The 20,420-nt window shown below is 36.1% G+C and overlaps 1 protein-coding gene across 2 annotated transcripts in view; it reads left to right on the plus strand.

The window, feature by feature from the left end:
* Nucleotides 1-20,204, plus strand: part of NEK7 (NIMA related kinase 7) — a 153,963-nt gene extending 133,759 nt beyond the window's left edge. For both annotated transcript variants that reach the window (XM_026480711.4, XM_057314785.1), the window contains one exon: nucleotides 17,174-20,204. In XM_026480711.4, the coding sequence (XP_026336496.1) occupies nucleotides 17,174-17,284 (111 nt within the window). In that variant the 3' untranslated portion in view covers nucleotides 17,285-20,204. The remainder of the gene's footprint in view (nucleotides 1-17,173) is intronic.
* The last annotated feature ends 216 nt before the right edge of the window (nucleotides 20,205-20,420 follow it).

Below are 20,420 nucleotides of genomic sequence, written 5' to 3' on the forward strand. Positions count from 1 at the left end.
TTGAATAATAAATATCTCTAAAGAATTTTTACCATACAGAAAGCACTTGAGGCCCTAGAATGTTATAAGTACCTTTTTTTCTGTGGTTTTGATACTAATAATCAATGATGCCTGTTTTTGTTGTTGTTGTTGTTTGTTTCATAGCCTTTGTATTCAGGTAATTAAACTAAACTCTTATGAGGCAATGATAATTTAGAAGCCTTATCTTCATTTGATGTTAATGCTATTATGTTAGCCATTTTTAATTACTATTTTGGGTATAGAATATAAATATGGCATTTCACAAAACCAACTTCAGAACTCCAGGCCTGGAAATACAGTAGGGTGTGAACAATAATGCAAAATGATGGCAAGAATGTCAGGGGCCGCTCTTTGTTGTGTCATTCATGCTGTCTTCTTTTTTCCATGAAGCGCATGAATATTTCACATATCTGCATCCTCATCCCCTATTCTTCTTGACTAATTTTCAGACTGTCTGAATTTGCATTTCACATGGTAGCTGATTAGGAGATGCCGAGTGCAGCAGTGAAGCCGCAGCAGGCGGTTACCATGGTGACCTTCAGCAGGATTTTAATGATGATACCACTAGTGGTTCGTTGAAGTCGGCCTGCCTGCAGGGCTACTTCACTGCAGCTAAGTGTGAAGTTGGATATGCGGATTCTCAGCCAAGGGGCAAATATCAAAGTCTGGCCCAGATAGAAGGTCTTAGAGTTGGGAGAGGAAAATAAGATTCCACTTTTTACTTCACTCTGTAGAGTTACCAGTTTCGAAAAGAGATATAAAGCAAAACACGTTCTATGGCAGACTTTCCAGAAAAGACAGGACATGCAGCTCCTCATATTGGTAAAAATCCGGCCTTGTGCTGTGGGGAAATAGAAGGCTATACCACTAGGTAAACACGGAAACTAAATTGTACGACAGAAATGGAGGTATGAAAAATACAGGCTAATAACGTGACTTTAATCTGTTCGGTTGTGTAGAAAAGTTCTCAGAACAAGAGCTTTGAAATGCAGATGTGCTAATAAATATTTTCTCTCCTTACGCAGGAACTCTGTAAAATAATTATTCAGAATTTGTGGGAGCAAAAAACCTGAACAGATTCAATGCTGCCATACTTGAGGGGAATCTTAAATATTTCCTTATATAGTAGGCTTTTTCGATCTTTTCAAAGTTCAAATTGCCATTTAATTTTTTAGCATGGCGGAAGATAGGAAACAACGAAAAGTGAAGTATAAAGTTTTTAAACAGCGAACTTTCACTAAGTGTTGATTTTACAGCTAAAATGGTAGCAGTCTCTGTAACTGTTTGAAGAATGAAAAAATTAAGCAAATTAATGTCCCACTAAATATCTATTTGAAAACTTCTCAAATTGAGTTAGCTTACTGCTAAATTTTTAAGGCTACTGCCTGAAGAGATTTAGAAGGGAACATTTCATGAAAATAGTAGCTATGCCCCCAACCAGCTTTGATCAATAGGGTTAAGGAACTCTATAAGATTTATTTCTAGGTATAGTCATTCCAATTAGAAGAAGAGTTTAAAAGCTTGGGAGTTTTTTTATTTCTTATATTCTGAAAAAATACAGATACACTTAAGCGTTACAAACCAAAAATGAGAAATAGTGTCCTTTGGAAAAATAAGCCTATATGTCAAATCTTTCCTTTTGAATTATGCTGTTGTTATTATTATGCTCAAAGGATTGGGATTCTAGGTTGAAATATGTCAGCTGTACATGAATGATATTAGGATATGTATATTTTGTAGCTTACTAAAATGTTTTTGTTTATGACAGTATCTTTTGGTGTTCAGTATTCTTTCTTTTTCCAGTAATGATCTCATCCATGTATCAGTGGGGAACTACTGTACTTAACCCTAAAAATCTTGAATTGAAAAGATAGGTATTTTTCCTTAAATATCTCTTAAGTTTAGTTAAACTTGGTATTATTAGTGATGGTGCAATTAACATCTGTGAAGCCAACATTTATTGAACATTTACTGTGTACAAAGAATTATGACTCAAAAGTCCCTTTGTAATCTGATCCAAGTTTCTCTCTCCAGACTTATGGATTATGGGAGACCCTTTTCTTACCTTCACTCTATCAGTGTAGGTTCTACTAAAAGTTCCATGAATTTCCATGATTTTATGGATGCTGTTTCCTCTTTCTGAAACATCCCTTCCCCTGTTCTTTACCAGGCAAACTTCTCTCTTTGAAGAAAAGCTTGGGCATCATCTTCTGCCTGAAGTTATCCTGCTCCCTTTTCTTCTCTCCCCACATTCCCCCACCCCGCCTTGGCAGTACACTGCATGTCAGTTGTTTCTTTGCGCGCGCACACACACACACACACACACACACACCCAACCTCTCACCCCTGTCTAGTTCCTGCCCCTGAGGAACAGTAACTGCTTTTTATTTGTGTATCTGTAGGGCCTGGCATATTAAAAATGTTCAGTGATTGATTAAGGAAATGAGGAAGTGAAAGAGTGAGATTGCCGTAGTAAATGAAAAAAAAAATGCACCAATTATTTGACTACTGAATGAATGCGGGAAACTTCTCCAAAGAACTCTCCATTCAGTAAAGGTAGAAAATTACTCAAAAGACAGGCCAGAAGCTATGATGATTTTATTTTAATGATATTACCCACTATATGACTTTCCATTCTTACCAGCAAGCAGCATCATTTCTGGAATGCCCAGTGTCCATTTCCTGGAAAATAAGACAAACAGATCTTTTCCTTCAATTTCAGTATTTAATTTCTTTGAGAGTCACAGGAGTGGTCATCAAAAGTATGCATTTTCAAGGTGCCTGGGTGGCTCAGTGGGTTAAGACTCTGCCTTCAGCTCAGGTCATGATCCCAGGGTCCTGGGATCAAGCCCCACATCGGGCTCCCTGCACAGTGAGGAGCCTGCTTCTCCCTCTCCCTCTGCCTGCTGCTTCCCCTGCTTGTGCTTTCTCTCTCTCTCTCCATCAAATAAATAAATAAAATCTTTTTTTAAAATGCATGCATTTTCACTGTTGTTCACTAAATTATCTGATGACTCGTAAGTTGAAAAAAAAAGTGAATAGTTATACTGACAATTATTTAGAAAGTACAGAATGCAACTCTATACGAAGTTCTTTTTAGCCAACATATTTTTTGAAAATCTGAGCATTAACATCATGCAGAGTATAGAGTCGGTCTCTTTCAATAGTTTTTATTTATTGTAAAAAATTCCTAATTGAAATAGAGAAGACATGAGAAAGATTGAATAGAAATGTACCTTGGTGGTTGCTTTTGGCAGATCTGTCTTCATTTTAGGTTTGAACAGAGAAATTTGAATGGAAGCTCTGAAGTTGAGTCAAGAGTTTGTAGACGGAAGTGAAAAATGGAAATAAGTAGGGGAGAATAGGGTGATCTTGGTTTGAGAAAAAAGAAATTAAACTGAGGATTTGAAAAAACAATGCTTTGTGTGAAAAAGAAATTCAGTACCTATAGCGCATTGGTGAGAGGGTTAAAAGCTCTTTAATGAAGTCAGCTCTATTATAGCAGAGTGCTCGTTGATCTGAACTGATTGCCATAGCAGACCCTGATCTGTTTAGGGGTCATTGTAAGTTCATTGTAAATAAGAAAAACTTTTGTAGGACACGATATCCATGGTTGTCTTCTAATTATATTTTTGAGAACTTGCTAATTCAGTAGGTCATCTTCATTTTATTCCTGGAGAAACCAAAAGGTAATTTGGGAAATAAAATTATTGAGCCAGTAATCAATTTTCAGATTATTTAATGCTTCTCTTGTTGAGCATTAAATGTGTTCGTTTTGTCACTTTATATCTCCAGCTCACAGATCGAAAGGTATCTGTTTTTATTAAAAATCAATGAATGGGACTACTTCTCAAGTGCACAATTATCTTCTTAAATATCAACCTAAAAGGTCACATCCAATCAAAGAACTAATGGAGAATGAATGAACTGTCATAAAGTTTTACCTCATAAATAGTGAACTTTTTTTTACTTTAACTGCTCCCCCCCTTTTTAAGAGAAATGGAAGGCAAGAGTGGGGAGGGTTTTGTTCTGTGTTTCTGTCTTCCCAGAAATACTTAAGTGGTGCTTTACTTAAATGCATTAATTAAGAATTTCTAGCACCATTTTCGTTATTCTTAAGACAAGAAAAGTATTGATTTTTCCAGAGTAATTTAAATACAAGGATTAAAGAGCACCGTGCTTTTTCTATGCTTGATGATCTATGAATAACAAAATAATAATAATAAATTTTTAGTTGAACTAAACAGACTTCAGATATTTTCAGGTTCTTGTAGAGTATAAATATATTTACATGGTTTTAAATAAAATTGGAATACTGATTTTTTTTCAGCTGTAAAAATCACAATTTTTTTTTAAAGCCACATTAAGAACTTTCCCGTTAAAGAAATAAGGGCGGTGGCATTCTTCCCATTTCACACATGAGCAGATAGAGAGCCAGGTAGTGCCAGAGCCACTCCTAGACTCCAGCGCGCCTCCACTTCATGGCATCCCACTGCTTACGCTACAGGATCACACAGCCTGAGGTGAACTGTCAGGTGTTGTGTGAATGAGCATTTCATGATTCCTTTCCACTGTTAGATTTAGCAGTCCTTCATCTTTCTTTTCTCTGTTCTCACCCACCATGTTTACCGGGAATCTCCTTCCCTCTGCCTTGTGCTAACTGGGGGGTGCTCGGGGGGAGTGTCACGTAATAATGAAAGGAAAGAATGAGGAAGCTATTTGCAGAAGGGTAGCATTATTCTTACATATTAGAGTATGTAGACACTGCAAGTGTTTCCAGTAAATCAGATATATTGATCCATAATCTGCTAATTAAAAAATGTGATAGTTTGTCACAATTTTACTAAGATACAATTTATTTTCCAAAAGGCTACCCTTAAAGAAAGAGGACTGCTAAATGAATAATTTAGAAATTACAACTGAATTTTTTACCTTTTTTTTTTTTAAAGACTTTATTTATTTGAGAGAGAGAGCATGAGCAAGGGAAGAGCAGAGGGAGAGGGACAAGCAGACGTGGGGCTGTATCCCAGGATCCTGAGATCATGACCCGACCTGAAATCAAGAGTCAGACGCTTAATGGACTGATTCACCCGGGCAGCTACCCAACATTTATAAGTAATTTTTGTTTATATTTAAATTCAGAGTATGTTTGGGACACCTGGGTGGCTCAGTCAGTTAAGCATCTGCCTTAGGATCAGGTCATGATCTCTGAGTCTTGGGATCGAGCCCCACATCAGGCTCCCTGCTCAGAGGAGAGTCTGCTTCCTCTGTCACTGCCCCTCCCCCTGCCTCATGCTCTCTCTCTCTCTCAAACAAAAATAAAATCTTTAAAAAAGAAAATTGAGAATATGTTTAAAGAAGCTTATTATGAAATTTGAGTCATTAACAAAAACATGACCTCTGATTTAGTCATAAAAGAACTACTTTGTGTATATAAGGGAAAACCCGAAAGTGTCGGGTTAAATGCAGATTATTTTTGCATATTTTGAAGTTAAACTAAGTTTAGTAAGCTTTTTTAATTCATTTGAGCAGTCTGAATAGTTCTATTTTATAGTTGCTAGATTTGCAGATTTTAATAGGACTAAATAAATTCCCTGGAGTTGTTAGTTGAAACTAACCAGTGTTATTTAAATTGATGCTGGAAGAGTCTTCCTAATATACTATCCCAAGAATATTTAAATGAGAGTTGTTAAATTAAATGGCACAATTAATGTTTGGAGCTAAATCTGTTTTCACAAATATTTCTGTACTTCTTATAATCATGTAATCCAATGCTAAGTGAGATGGGACTACTTATAGTACTAAATATGTAACTGTGCCATTATTTATTAAGATTAATTTAACATTGGATATTATCTCAAACACTGTGAATAATATTTGATTTTCCTTCTTAAAAATGGGTTTAGTAAGTTAGATATTCTCATCACTTATAATATCAATTGACCACCTTACTTAGCGTTGCCATGTAAGATTATATCTTTAAGCTTCAAATGCTCCATTTTTGTTTAAAAAATATATTTAAGTAGGCCCTTTGTTCACTTATGCTTCTGAAGTGACACTGGGGACTTGCTCCTTGAAGACAGGAATCCAAAACGGTGCCCTATATTTCACATATCCTGTGGGATCCTATAAAACCATGTAACTTTCTGTAAGACTTTCACAGTTTTCAAAAGACACACTGAATGATCTTCAGTTGTGAAATATAGACATTACATTACCTTATCTCTGTGTAAGATTGCTTTCTTTTTCCTTTTCCCTCACCCCCAAGTCAATCACTAGTGACGCTTTGGTGTACAAGTTGGATACGCCTAATCATTTTGTATAAATATCTAAAGCTCCGAAATATAGTGTACTTTAATGTATTAGACCCACTTTGGGGTGCTAAAATGTGTCCTTGGGTAGATGGAAATTGGGTATATCTGGGAGGCTGATATAACATAATTGGTCTCAGAGGGATTAAGATGGGGGGTGAAAAAGAAACAGTACCAATAGCACCAGTCTTTATTATTCTGTTGAGAATTGTGTTAGTGACCTAAAGCTATAATGCACAAAGAGCCCTATTGTTATTACCTGTACGTGACTGAACTTGATACGTAATTGGGTTATCGCCCTGACAACAATGACTGTTAACATTCTCTTCTTTTTAATATTTCTGGTACTTACCCATATGCTTTGATATTTCTTTCAAATAATATAGATCAATATATATTAGTATATTAGTATTTTCTCCACTTTATTGAAAACAAATATAGTCATTAATTTCCATATGACTTTATGATTTCATAATCCTTTAGAAATGTTATAGAGAATTCATTTTATTTTTCCTATATGCTTTTTCTCATTTAAATGTTTCTGTATTGCTTTTTAAATTTCCCTTAAGCATCTGAATTAAGCAGTTTTTTTCTTCTTTGGTTTTGTAAAGGCTTTTGCATATTCAGACCTCTATTTTGCCTTATTTTTATCTTGTTATATAAAACAATTAAAAAAAAACAAAGTACATGTTTTTACAAACGTGTTAAGTAATGCAAACTAATTAAATTTTTTGACATAACATAAACCATGAAATGTTTCTTTACTTCTATTTCTTTTTTATCAAAGTTGTAATATCTACTGATTTTGGCATTATTTCTATAATTTGAAGGAATAAATGGAAAACTAATTCCCTCAATTCGAACACAAAAATTTTTTTTGAGCAAGTTGCCTAAAACTGTCATTAGAAATTGAAGCCTGACATACAGGAATATATAGAAAATTCTTAAAAGTTATTGTATAAGCATGTTTTCCTCAAACATGGTTAATAACATAGTACTTAGAATTTTTGTGGACTATTAGATAAATGTTAAAGGTTTTTAACTTCTTTTCTTCCAGAGGCTTATAGGAACTTTTTAAAAAATATAAAGACTAACATTGAGGGAAATCTCTAAGATAATTATCACATTCTGATTATTTAATATCTGACTTTCTGATAGAAAAATTAGAGACATTTTTTATAATTCATCAAGTCACTTATGTAAGTTTATAATCTGGCATAAAAAAATCATTCCATGTTAAAATTCAACTACATTTTGTTTGGAGGGAGTTACTGTCACTTTAATGAATGAGTCAGGTTAGAAATAACATTAAAATTGTCACTCAAACCATGTAATACTAATCTTAATATTTTTGTGTCATCATTTAAATGTATCTCTGATGGATAAAGTAGGCCTGTGTCTCATTGTGAGTTTTATAGAGCCCTAGAGAAAATTGTTGGGTTTGCTCTTTTTATCAGAGTTGGCCTAGGAAAGATGAAGACTGATCAATTAATTTAGAAACTAGATGAGCCAGTGTTAGAGCTAGTATTCTTTAGAGAATGAAATAATCTAAAACTGTCTTTGTCTATCTGGAAGGTCTCCCACCCTTGTGCAGAGGCGGCTGTGAGGGAACCTGCAGACCAGGATTTTTAGGATTTTTCTTGGGCAGTATTATAAGACAGTAACTTTAAAAGCCCAGACTCTGAGGCTAGACTACTTCAGTTCAAATCCAGGCTGTCCTCTTTCCTGCCTTTGCAACCTTGGGAATGTTTTCCTCTGTAAAATGTCATAGCAGTGCCTACCCCAAAGAGTTGCTACGAAGTCTGAATTGTTAAGCCATGTAGAAGTGTGTAGAATCGTGCCTGATTCATGATAAGGACTCAGTAAATACCAGCTTTTAGGAAATGGTTTTCTCTCTGCTGTGGCTCTGGAAATAACATATAGTTAAAGCCCCAGAGTTACCGTATAGAGCATGAAGATTGGACCGTGTGGAACATGTTTTTCACTGGGAGCCTGAGGAAACTAACTACTGGTTGTATAGAGCATCTCCCCCTAAGGAACGTGGCCCCAGACGTGTCTTCTGGCTGCAAAAAGTGAAACTAGGAATAATCAAAGGAACCTGTTATGGGTAGTTATTTAACAACTTAAAATTTTGAGGGGCGCCTGGGTGGCGCAGTCGTTAAGCGTCTGCCTTCGGCTCAGGGCGTGATCCCAGGGTCCTGGGATCGAGCCCCCACATCAGGCTCCCTGCTCCACTGGGAGCCTGCTTCTTCCTCTCCCACTCCCCCTGCTTGTGTTCCCTCTCTCGCTGGCTGTCTTTCTCTCTCTGTCAAATAATAAATTAAAAAAAAAATTTTGAAACTATCTGGCAAAAGTAAGAGTTTTTCCTCTTCCTCTATTTAATGACTTTTCAACTCTTTCTACTGTCTCTTAATGTTCCTGCTTTCTGATATGTAGTGACAATGTTATCCTCCTAGTCATACAGCAGGAGCACAAATAAGTGCCATGTAAAAGTGAAACTGTATTTTGTATACATTCGAAGAAGGCAGGGTGAGATGTGACCTTATTTATATAACTTGAATTGTTATCTGGTATGACAAGAGACCATTCATAGATCCATATAAATTTTTATTTTTAAACCAAATTATTAAGTTAAAGGCATAAGACTTAGTCCATGGCTGTTTGTAACATGAAAGTAAGTTTTATGTTGTGATTTTCTTCCCTTTACATCGCCAAAGACTGTTGTAGCTGATTTTTCCTCCACTACATTAATGAGTCTATTTAGATTATCTTTAGAACAACCAGTAGTTACCTCATATATATCAAGGAAAACTGCATCCAGTTAAGAATGCAGGTCTATGTAAATCTCCCATTTTGTGTTACAATCTGCCTTTTTTTTCAAAAAGGATTTGAGATAACTTACAATAAAAGACATGACTTGGGGCACCTGGGTGGCTCAGTCAGTTAAGCGTCTGCCTTTGGCTCAGGTCATGATCCCAGGGTCCTGGGATTGAGTCCTGCATCTGGCTCCCTACTCAGCAGGGAGTCTGCTTCTCCCTCTCCCTCTGCCCCTGCACCCACTTATGTGCTCTCTCTTTCTCTCAAATAAGATCTTTTTAAAAAAATTTAAAAAGTAAAATAAAAAAGACATGACTTAACAAGTTATTAAAATAGAAATGGAAATACAAATTCAAAACCAAGGATAAATGAGAAAGTAAGCACATCTTACTGGCCAGCAGAGTTCCCATGGTTGAGCTGTTCATCTAGTTATTGCTTCCTTTCTGTCAGGGCTCAAAGGGAAACAGTGGGCAAATTGTTTCTGTTTTTAAGGAGGAACTATACCAGTTCCCCAGAGAAGACAAAGTTGTCTCCCACTAAATTATAATTGAAATATCTTCTGTAAGGATCTGTGAGTAATGTACCAGGCAGTGTCTTTAGTAGCAACTGTACAGAAAACACCTACGTGATGTTTGATAAAAGCTAAAAGCAAGGGGCGCCTGGGTGGCACAGCGGTTAAGTGTCTGCCTTCGGCTCAGGGCGTGATCCCGGCGTTATGGGATCGAGCCCCACATCAGGCTCCTCCGCTATGAGCTTGCTTCTTCCTCTCCTACTCCCCCTGCTTGTGTTCCCTCTCTCGCTGGCTGTCTCTGTCTCTGTCGAATAAATAAATAAAATCTTTAAAAAAAAAAAAAAGCTAAAAGCAAGCATTAAAGCGTGGTTTTGGAAAGGCGATTTGGCAGCAGGATGAGCCATTGTGCTCCCATGATGTAGCTTCCGGTGGCCTGTTTTGATTAAGGGGTAGAGCTAAGATTATCCAAAGTTATAAAGATGAATCTTATCTTATGCAGGATCTTCCCTAAATTTTCATTCCGTAGCAGGAGTTTGATAGGAGCTATGTAGCACAACTTTCAGTACTCTTTGAACATTCAGATTTTTTCAATATTCAGTACACTGTTAAACATGCTTGGACAAGGACTTAAGAGATGGATTCTATTCTGCTGATCTGCTTAAGGGAAAACAAACAGCAAGTCAGCGTTGACACCGTGGATTAAAGCTGGGGCATCTCACCACTGTGTTCATTGGATGGAAGTCAGAACAACCTCTGAGTATTTGAATAAAGTACCTGAGATGCTACCTTCTCTACTCTGTGATGGCCACCACATAACTAGTATTTTCTGTCGATACTAGTAACACATCTCTCTTGATTGGAACTCAGATAATACCTCAGACTAAGTTATATCCCTCTACAGTGGTAATGATTTGAAATTCAACCAGTTAGTGTTACTGAGAAATCATTATGCATGCAGAGCTATATTAGGCGTCATGAGGAGTTCAAACCAAAAGGCTAAGTTCGATAAAAGTAAGCAAGCTCTCAACAATGGGAAGTGGAAGAGGCCTGCATTAAAAATCAGATGACTTGGGTTCCAGTTCAGGTTTCACCATTAATTTTTTAATTGGTTCTGAGTTTTTTTCCTCTGTAAATTGAGATTGTTATGAGGGATTACACTACTTTAAAAATAAAAGGATATGGAAGATTTTGTAAAATATTAAATCCTATATAAATACAGGATTTTTTAAAATCCAGAATGATACCCACCGTTAAGTAAGACTAAATTAACACATGAATATTTAAGAGAACCATACAGTGCAAAATTATGTTCAGTATAGATTAATAACTTTTCACTAAAGCTGTCTCCTTTATCTTCATGATCTTGATATGGGTAGAGTCAAAATACCGTTTAATATAGAATTCAGTTATCTAGATATAGATACAGAATTAAACCCCAAATTCAGGAATTCACAGTTCTACCCAAATTGTAATATGTCAGTACCTCAAATACCTTTAAAACTTAGTGTCCCTTTTGCCCTTGCGAAGTCACTCTTCTTTGTCACCTACTTCTGTTAATGGACACAATGTCCTTTCACATACCCTGGCAAAAACTTCTGATGCACAATATCTCTTGCCTGAAATCTTAAAGGAATTTTATTGAGCGCTCTGCTGGCATTGCTCTTTCTTTGACTATTCCAAGACAAGACGGACTGAAGTGCACTTTTAATGACCTCTCCCTCCTGGCTTAAGTACTAACTTCCTGTTGCCTATAGCAGTAGATTCTAAACCCCTTAAGCTCTTGCGTTGTTTAGCCTCAGTTTACCATTTCATCCCTGTTGCTTGCTCCCCAGTCCTGCAGAAGTACTAGCCATTGCTTTCACACACCTCACACTTCCTTTGGGTCAGCATCTTTGTTCAGTCTGTTACCTCTGCTTAGAATCTTCCCTTACCCTTTTATATGTCAAAATTGTGTTCATGCTTCGGACCTTCAGTCAGTTGCCACCACCACAAAACCATTCCATTTTCTCTCACTCAGAAGTTACCCATTCATTCTTTGATTTAACATGTCAGTGAACACTTACTGTTCATATAATAGCCATCCTCCCAGTCTTTCAGTTTAATGGGAGAACACAAATATTAAATGAAGTACAATAAAGTGTTATAGAGTCTTTAATTAAAGCACGTGAACACCTGAAACTAATATAATGTTAATGTCAGTTATACCTCAAAAAAAAAAATATGTGAAGGGTATGATGGAGGGCAAATAGAAAATATTAGGTTCTGGGGGTGCCTGGGTGGCTCAGTCGATTAAGCGTCCATCTCATGATCTCAGCTCAGGTCTTAATCTCAGGGCCGCGAGTTCAAGTCCCAGGGTGGGCATCATGCCATGAATTAAGTATTATATATAATATTTACTTATTTATAGATATAATAATTATTAATTAAACTAATATATAATAATATATGTATTTTAAGTTGTGCATGGCAATAGAGTTGTTAAGAAAGGCTTTAGAGAATGAGTAGGTAACAGGCAAGAGAATAGGGGATTTTGAGGCAGGTTTTATAAGCAGAGAAGCAACATACATAAAGATTCAGGGCATAAAACAGTTCCACGAACACAGAACTGAACGCTTTGTTATGGTTAGAGTGTAGAGTGGGGCTGGAGGGAGTAGGGGTTTGGGGCTAAATATGAGGCTGGAAAGGTAAGCAAGAGCCAGATGTTAGAAGCCCATAATATACCATGCTAATGGTTAGACTTTCTAGAGGGCAGTGGGGAGCCATTGAAATGCTTAATGCTGAAGTGTGGTCAGCTTGGTGTTTACAGGCAGTGCTAGGGAGATTGGAAGAAACTGGAGGTAAAACTGTCAGTTGGAAGATTATCCCTTGAGTGTAAGCAGTGAAGCCTAAGGCAAGAAGAAATACAGTCAGGAAACAATAAGACTTGGTTGATGATTGTTAGGCCATGGGGAGGAAGTGTGAGGAAGTGTCTCTTATGAATTTCAGATTTCTGGCTTGAGAAATTGGAGGCACTGCCAAGATAGAACTGGTTTTGGGGGGAAAATAATAAGATCTCAGTTCCGAACATGTTTAATATGAGGTATTCATAGATAGATATGTTCAGAAGCCAGGTGAAAATATGTGAATAGAGCCCATGAAGAGATCTGTCCTAAAGATACATATGTGTGTGTGTTCCTCAGTGTATTGTGTTGGTGGTTATTAAAGCCATGGGGGTAAGTAAAGTTGTGTAGCATAAGAAGGTAGAGGGAGAAGATAAAAGAGATAAGGAAAGAAATGGACCTCAGAACACACTGACAATAGAGGGACTGCCAGAGGAAGAAGCTAAACCTACAAAGGAAAGAAAAGTCAGAGAAGGGAGAGGAGAAGCCAGTATGGTGTCTTGGGGCCAGGGGAGGGGGCAACTCCCAGCAAGGCTGTGATCAGAAGCATCAGCGATGCAGAAAGATCGAGTAAGAGACAGAGAAGAGTTGGTTAGATTTAGCAAATGGGAAATACTGCTAACCTCTGCCAAAGCAATTTCAGTGCAGTACTGTTGGGGGGCGGAGGAGATGAAAAAGTGATTACAGTTGGCTTATATAAGTAGATTAAGGAAGTTGATAGAGTAAGTGTAGTGGGCCCTTTTTTTTTTCCCCATCCCAAAGAAATTTGGCTGTAGAGCAAATACATTAGATGAGGCAGTGGTTAGGAAGAGAAACGACTATAGTTATAGACTATGATCTATGATGAAGGAATCAGCAAATGAGGAGAGGTTGAAAATATAGAAGAGTAATAACAGACTGAATATTCACTCTTTAAACATTCCTAGCCAACTATATCTCAGGTACTGATGTATAATGGTATATAATGTATCATCTCTTGGATACCAGTGATAGAATTGAGAGTAGTAGAAGAAAAATACTCTTATGCTAGAACAGAGATGTATGGATCAGATATTGATAGGTTAGGTTGAAATACTGAGGAAAGTTTAAACCTAACAGTCTTGATTTTTCTCTGTGAGGTAGGAGGCAAGGTCCTGGGTGAGAAAGAATTGAGGGCAGTGCCTACAGAGTAGTGAAGGTTGACATTAGCCATTGTGGGAAATGGAGTTTATCAGGCAAAACATTTGAATTAAGGAACAGCTTTTAAGGGCCAGCTGCAGTTGGAATCATGAGTCTGGTGAGTCCAGACTCTATGGAGTCTACGATTTTCTCCAGCAGTCCTTCACATCCTGGTAGAGAACCAAAGAAAACAATTGTCAGGGTCGATATTGGGAAAAGACAAAGAAGTGATTAAAGGATTGTGCTTTGAGGTCTAGCCTGGAAATGAAGGACGTAAGCCCAGAAGCAGATGATTGATGAGGAGGAGAGGTATTGGAAATGGTCTCAGATCAAAGCACAGCCATACGGGGAGACAAGTGTGAGAGCCCTGGAAGGACAGAAGCTTGTGCCCACATTTCCTATGTGACACAGGACATTGTAAGGCTTAGGCTGTGCCCCTGGGAGGCAGAGACTAAAATGGAATGAAAGTGAAGATTTGGGCCAGGTAATCAAGAAGTTTGTTGCAGATAGAGGATCCAGACGGGCGTCACAGTGACCAGAAAGGTGATTGACGTAACAGGGATGAAGAATAATGTCAAGCTGGATGTCCTCAGTGAATGAGGTGGAACAACTCGGAGTTAGGTAGATGGAAGGAAAAAGAGGAAAATAATGATTGTCTCTTCTGGGCGGTCATCTACAGCCTTTTTGCCTCTAAGTATCTCAGAAATACCTCTTGAGATACCTATCACTTTGTAGTTTATAATAGAATTAATTATATGATTTCCTCAGTCTCACAATTCTATCTTTGTCAGTCTTTCTTCTCCCACTAGACTGTAAGCGGTACAAAGGCAGGTACCATGTATATTTCATTTATTGCTTTATCCTTACTACTTAATAAACTGGCACATAATAAATGCTCAGTAAGATTTTATTGAATGAATGGAGACGGGAGAGGCAGAAAGAAAAGAAGTGTCAGATTGTCATGAGTCATTCTCTCACTTCCCATCCTGGACAATAAGCCTTCCTTTCTGGGCTGGTTCTTTACCCTCATTTACCCTCAGTGCCCTCAAATGCCAGCATAGTGATCGACTCTAGATGAGTGAGAACTGCTACTCAAGCATATTTTAATTTTATAGGATCTTATTTTCATATTTTATTAATTTGTTTATTAGATAACAATTTAGGAAAAAATTATCAGTGGATTATTTGACTCATAAATATACTGAGGTATGCATATTTCATATCGTATGTAATTGTATACTACGTGACCTGTTAGAAACTTCTTTGGAAAAGATTAATCTTTATGACACAATGAACTACACTTCAGAGGGAGACCGAACCACATAAGAAAGGAAAAAGCAAACTCGGTATGGCCCTGGCTCTGTCTACTGTAGCCTGATTCTCCTGTCCGTCCTTAGGAAGGCTGTCCTGAAGGAGGGGTTAAAAAAGCAGGGCTCAGCCACCATCCCCACTCCCTCTCCATTTACTGCATTCTTTACTTCTCCCCCTCTTTATTGCACCTGGTTCTCATCTTCCACTTTGGAGAGCCAGAGAATCTTTGTCCTCTTCAACTAAGCTTATATCATCTGTTTTTAATCTTGGGCACTTTCTCCTCTGGGCAGGAGAACTTGAGGACCATCTGCTACAGTACATTGGAAGTTTCACCCAATTGTGACCTATTAGGCTGGAAAGATATGGCTTCTGGACCGATTTGAAGGATGTGGTAGTTTTATTCGGTCAAAAATTGCTGTTCCATCTACTTGTATTCTGGTTAAATAGAATGAATTTTTGTACCATGGTTATCTTTTTCTGTCATCTTTTCTGCTTCCTTTGTCCTTTTTATCTCTAAACAAAATATCTGACAAATAGGTGACCTGTTAGAACACATTATCTTTTTAAATACAAGTATCCTTATAAATGCTTTTCCTGCTGTTTTCTGTATTGTGTATAATTGGATGTATTTGTTTTTATTTTAATGGGTAAAATGCCAACCTCTTTCTGATTTAAATTTCTCTTGGATCGCCATAATAAAATGCCTTGTGTAATGCTCTTCCCCTTAAGGATTTTTAATGCTATTATCTGCTGCACTGCAAGGAATATAAATTGAAATCCTCAGACCCTGGCAGTGGGTATAATATTACCATTAACATTTACTACATGCTAATAACAGGACAGAAAGAATTAATGCAAGTTTTCAAAATATCTAAATTATTCCTCAAGACATACTTACAAAGCCAAAGAATCTGGCTCTTCCTCTTGATTTGGCTTATCGTCTGTGGAAGACCAGGTACAGTGTTACGAAGACACATGGTGTCATAAACTGATGGCAGTTGGGATTGAGAATGAAATCCCATGTACTTCTACTCAGTGGCTCTAGGACCAGATGGAAGAATTTTTTTTTTTTTTAATTTATGGAGGTGCGCTCATTTTCTGTAATGTAAATAAGTAAGTAAACTTCAGCTCTCTCTAGAAAGTGAAAATGCTAATACTCCTTCATGCAGTTTGAGGATTGGGGTACTGTTCGTAATTTACCTTGCTTATAATTTATTATTCTTAGTTTAGAAGAGTGCTTTTTCTTTAATATGAAACTAATAAAAATGTTTTACATTTATATAAAATGATGTATGAGAAGTGCATATGATAGCAATCTATCCTATGCCTCATATAAATTTAGATCTATAGATCTATAGATATATAGTATATAATTATGAAAATTTAAACTTACTATCAAGGCTAATGTAGTACATTCTAGATCAAATAATAAATGTGTATGTATCTACAGTCAATTTGGAGCCTATAGATATATAGTATATAATTATGAAAATTTAACTTTACTATCTTTAACTTTATTAAATTTAAACTTACTATCAAGGCTAATGTAGTACATTCTAGATGGAATAAATGTGTATGTATCTATAGTTAATTTGAAGCCTTAGAGCTAAAAGCCTGTTGTCCTTCATGACTATTGTCTTAGGATAAACTTCTTTGAAAAATAGTAAAATTTTAAAGCCTCCAATTGTAGACAATACTTTTTGCTTAACATTAATACTCACCAATGACTATACATACTTCTTAGACTTTGCAACTGATTGTAAAATCATTGACAACAGTCATATATATCCTTTTTTACTAAGTTTTTTCATTCCAATTCCAGTAGAGTTAGCATACAGTGTTCTGTTGGTTTCAGGTGTACACTGTAGTGATTGAACAGTTCTGTACCTTACTCAGTGCTCAGTGTAAGTGCGCTCTTTAATCCCCCCTCACCGATTTTGCCCATCCCCCCGCCCACCTCCCCGTCAGTATTCTCTAGAGTTAAGAGTTTGTTTCTTCGTTTGTCTCTTTTTTTTCCTTTGCTCATTTGTTTTGATTCCCAAATTCCACATATGAGTACTTAGTCAGAAAATGTACTTTCCTTGTCAATCTATATCTAGTCAGAATATTTTTAATAACTAACTGAAAGGGTTTTTTAAAGCATATCGTATTTTCTTTCTCTGTAGCTACGACAGTTAGTGAATATGTGCATCAACCCAGATCCAGAGAAGCGACCAGACATCACCTACGTTTACGACGTAGCCAAGAGGATGCATGCGTGCACCGCAAGCAGCTAAATACGCGGAAGACGATGAAGAACGTAACCAAAATAATTTAAAGTATTTTTGTGCAAATCATACCTCCCCGTTTTTGTCTGGGTGTTAAGATGAATCTTTCAGAGCTAATGTGCTTTGAATCCTTAACCAGTTTTCATATAAGCTTCATTTTGTACCAGTTTAAGTCACCTTCCTGTAAACCCCAAATGACTTTGGATAGTCAGCATGTTAGGAGAGTAAATGAAACTTAATGGTTTTTAATGGCTAAAGGTTTTTAGAATTATTTAGTTTTTTTTTTTTCTGATAAATTGTGTTCAGATAGACTCTCAGTGCCAAATATGGAAGGTGCAGTTTGGCACTCATCGAGACAGACTTGTAACCTGAGGAAAACTATCTGAACATGTGACTTGTTTGCTTTTTCGTCATTTATGGACATTTGAGATTGACACAATTGTGAACTTTTGTGATTATTTTATTTTTAAAAGTTTGAAGTATGTGTTTTAGTTCTTAGCATTGTAGTTTTCAAATATAATTCTTAAGATAAATGTAGACATAAACTATTTGAGGAGACACTTAAAATTCTTAGCTTATACATTCAAAATGCAACTCTTAAATGTGAAAAAATTGGGGGACAAAATGTGAGTCAGACACTGAAGAGTTCTTTGCTTTATTTTGTTTTGTTTTAATATCTCTGATAGTCTCTTTCATTAAAATGGTATAAATGAATCCGTTTAAAAAATGGTTAAGGATTTGTTTGGCTGGTGTGACAGTAATTTTGAAAGTTGCACATTGCCCGAGGCTTTTTTTGTGTTTTTATTATTGTTTGTACATTTGAAAAAATCTTTGAATAATCTTACAGTACTATATTTCGAGCTCTTTCTAAATTTAAATTCTCTCTTCATAATGTACACTAGAGTGTATGCATATGTTTTTATTCATAGATTTTGTTGAAGTTCTGATTGGCCCCCTTCAGAAATTTGTTTGTATTCTTCAAGTTACTTTCTTATTTATGTTATATGTGCATTTTATCCATTATGTTTCAGATTTTCTGAGAACATAATACCCTTTAAAAAATATTTGGTATACCAACACTTTTCCTGGATTAAAAACATTTTTTTTTAACTTTTTAAAATTTGGGCCACCCTGTATGCGTGTATTTTGTCTTGTTAGAGAGGAAGAAAGGATGTGTGTTGTCGTGTACCTGTGAATGTTGACACAGTTTCAGTTCATTTGACAAGGTTGTAATTTTAGAATATGTTTAAAGCAATGAAAACTGGCCATTACCACAGCCAGAATTTTTATGAGATTAGCATTTCTGTTGAGAAGCTTTTAAGTAAAGTACTGTATTCATGCATGAAGATGACAGAGATGGTAACGCTTCATTTAGTTTAAGGAAATGGGCAGAGTTTCGTAAATGCTGTTGTGGAGATATGTTTTCCCCCAATGCCTTCATGTTAGTCGTGACCAGTTCCTCACAGAATCGTGAAAGCCAAAAAAGGCCGAGTGGCAGTTGCCGTTCAGGGACGCCATGCCACCCTGTAACCCTGGGATGGATAATCCTGCCAACGTGAAAACCTCATGTTCGGAGAATACCTACCTTTAGCTTATGTAACTCCTGGTTTTGTTCTCTCATATAAGTATTTTCCTTACAATCATTTGAATACTTTCAAGTCATTTGTAAACTTCAAAAATGGCTTATAAAGGGCAAAAGCATAAACTTTTTTCCCCCCCACAATGTAATCAGTTATGGTATCTGAAGGGTAATTTTATCGTGGGATAGACAGAGGACACCTGGGTGGTCCTTTAAATGAGGGCCGGATACATTGTTTTTTCCAGATTCCAGTTACTTACAGCTTTTACACTGAGCATCCATAGATTTGTCTCCAGAAGTATGAGTAAGTAGAATTATGTTTGTTGACCATTAGTGTCATGTTCATTTTATTATAATATAATTGAGAGGAAATTGTTCTGTAGTTGGAACAGATAATCTTCTTTTTCTTGCAATCTATAAAAATACATGAATCTAAAAAAAATTCATTTGCTTAACCCCTCATAGTGACTTTTAAGCAAAGATTTAAGCTTTTCTTTACAGTGAATCTCTCTGCTAGAAGGAAATAGCTGGGAAGAATTTAATGATCAGGGTAATCCATTATCATTTTCTACATGTGGAAACTTTTTGTTTTGGATATTGTATCTTTTTCCTATCTAAGTGTTCATATTTTTTCCTGAAGAAACCACTGTGTAAACAACAAATTTTAATTTTGAATGAGACCATTTCAGAGAATCATGAAGATGATTAGAAGTTTTAATTTTTATAATCACCTATGAAATATTCTCTTTATATTTCTGTTTATAAGTAAATTTTGTACTGATTAAGACATTTGAATTGAATTGGTTAATAGTAAAATGAAAGGTACATCTAATTCTAAACCTTATTTAGACATTGGTACCAGTTCCCCAGAGGAAAATGTGGGGTAACTTTGTTTTGTATGCTGAGGTTTAGAAGTGGTGGATAAAGGGTATCCCTATATAAATAAAGTGCTCAACAATGTGCAATGATTGTAAATTTAGTAAGATATTACAGCCATTTCATGAATGCTTTACCATTTTATATAGTACCTATTACAAAACACCTTTCTTGTATCAATATACTTCAGGTGTTGCTGTTAACATTTACATGATATTTATTTTAACCAAAATGTTATTCATATTAAATGTTTTTTCTTTAAAATGAATGTATTATGTTTATAACCCACAAATGCGTAATTATTCCTATGCCTCATATTTCAATAGTACTGTAATATGAACTTCTTTTGTGAAATACTTTTATTTTGTTATGCTTCAAATACACATACTAAAAAGATTCTGTTGTTAGCTTTGAAAATTGTATAATATCCTAATATAAATAAAAATATAAAATTAAAAAATGGGTACAATAAAATTTTCATGTATCTGTGATTTTTCCCCCCTAAAGTCTGCCATTGTTTATTTCACTTAATAACTTAACCTACAGAAGAAACAGTTCTTGTTCATTTGCATGACTTTACCATTTTGGGAGAAGCCTAAGAATTGAAACAGTTGAGGGTGATAATGGAGCTCGCTAAGAAGTAGCTTAATAAATGTGCATTAAACTCAGGTACATCTTTACAAGTTCCTA

This window comes from Ursus arctos, unplaced genomic scaffold (assembly GCF_023065955.2).
Source record: "Ursus arctos isolate Adak ecotype North America unplaced genomic scaffold, UrsArc2.0 scaffold_2, whole genome shotgun sequence".
Lineage (NCBI taxonomy): Eukaryota > Metazoa > Chordata > Mammalia > Carnivora > Ursidae > Ursus > Ursus arctos.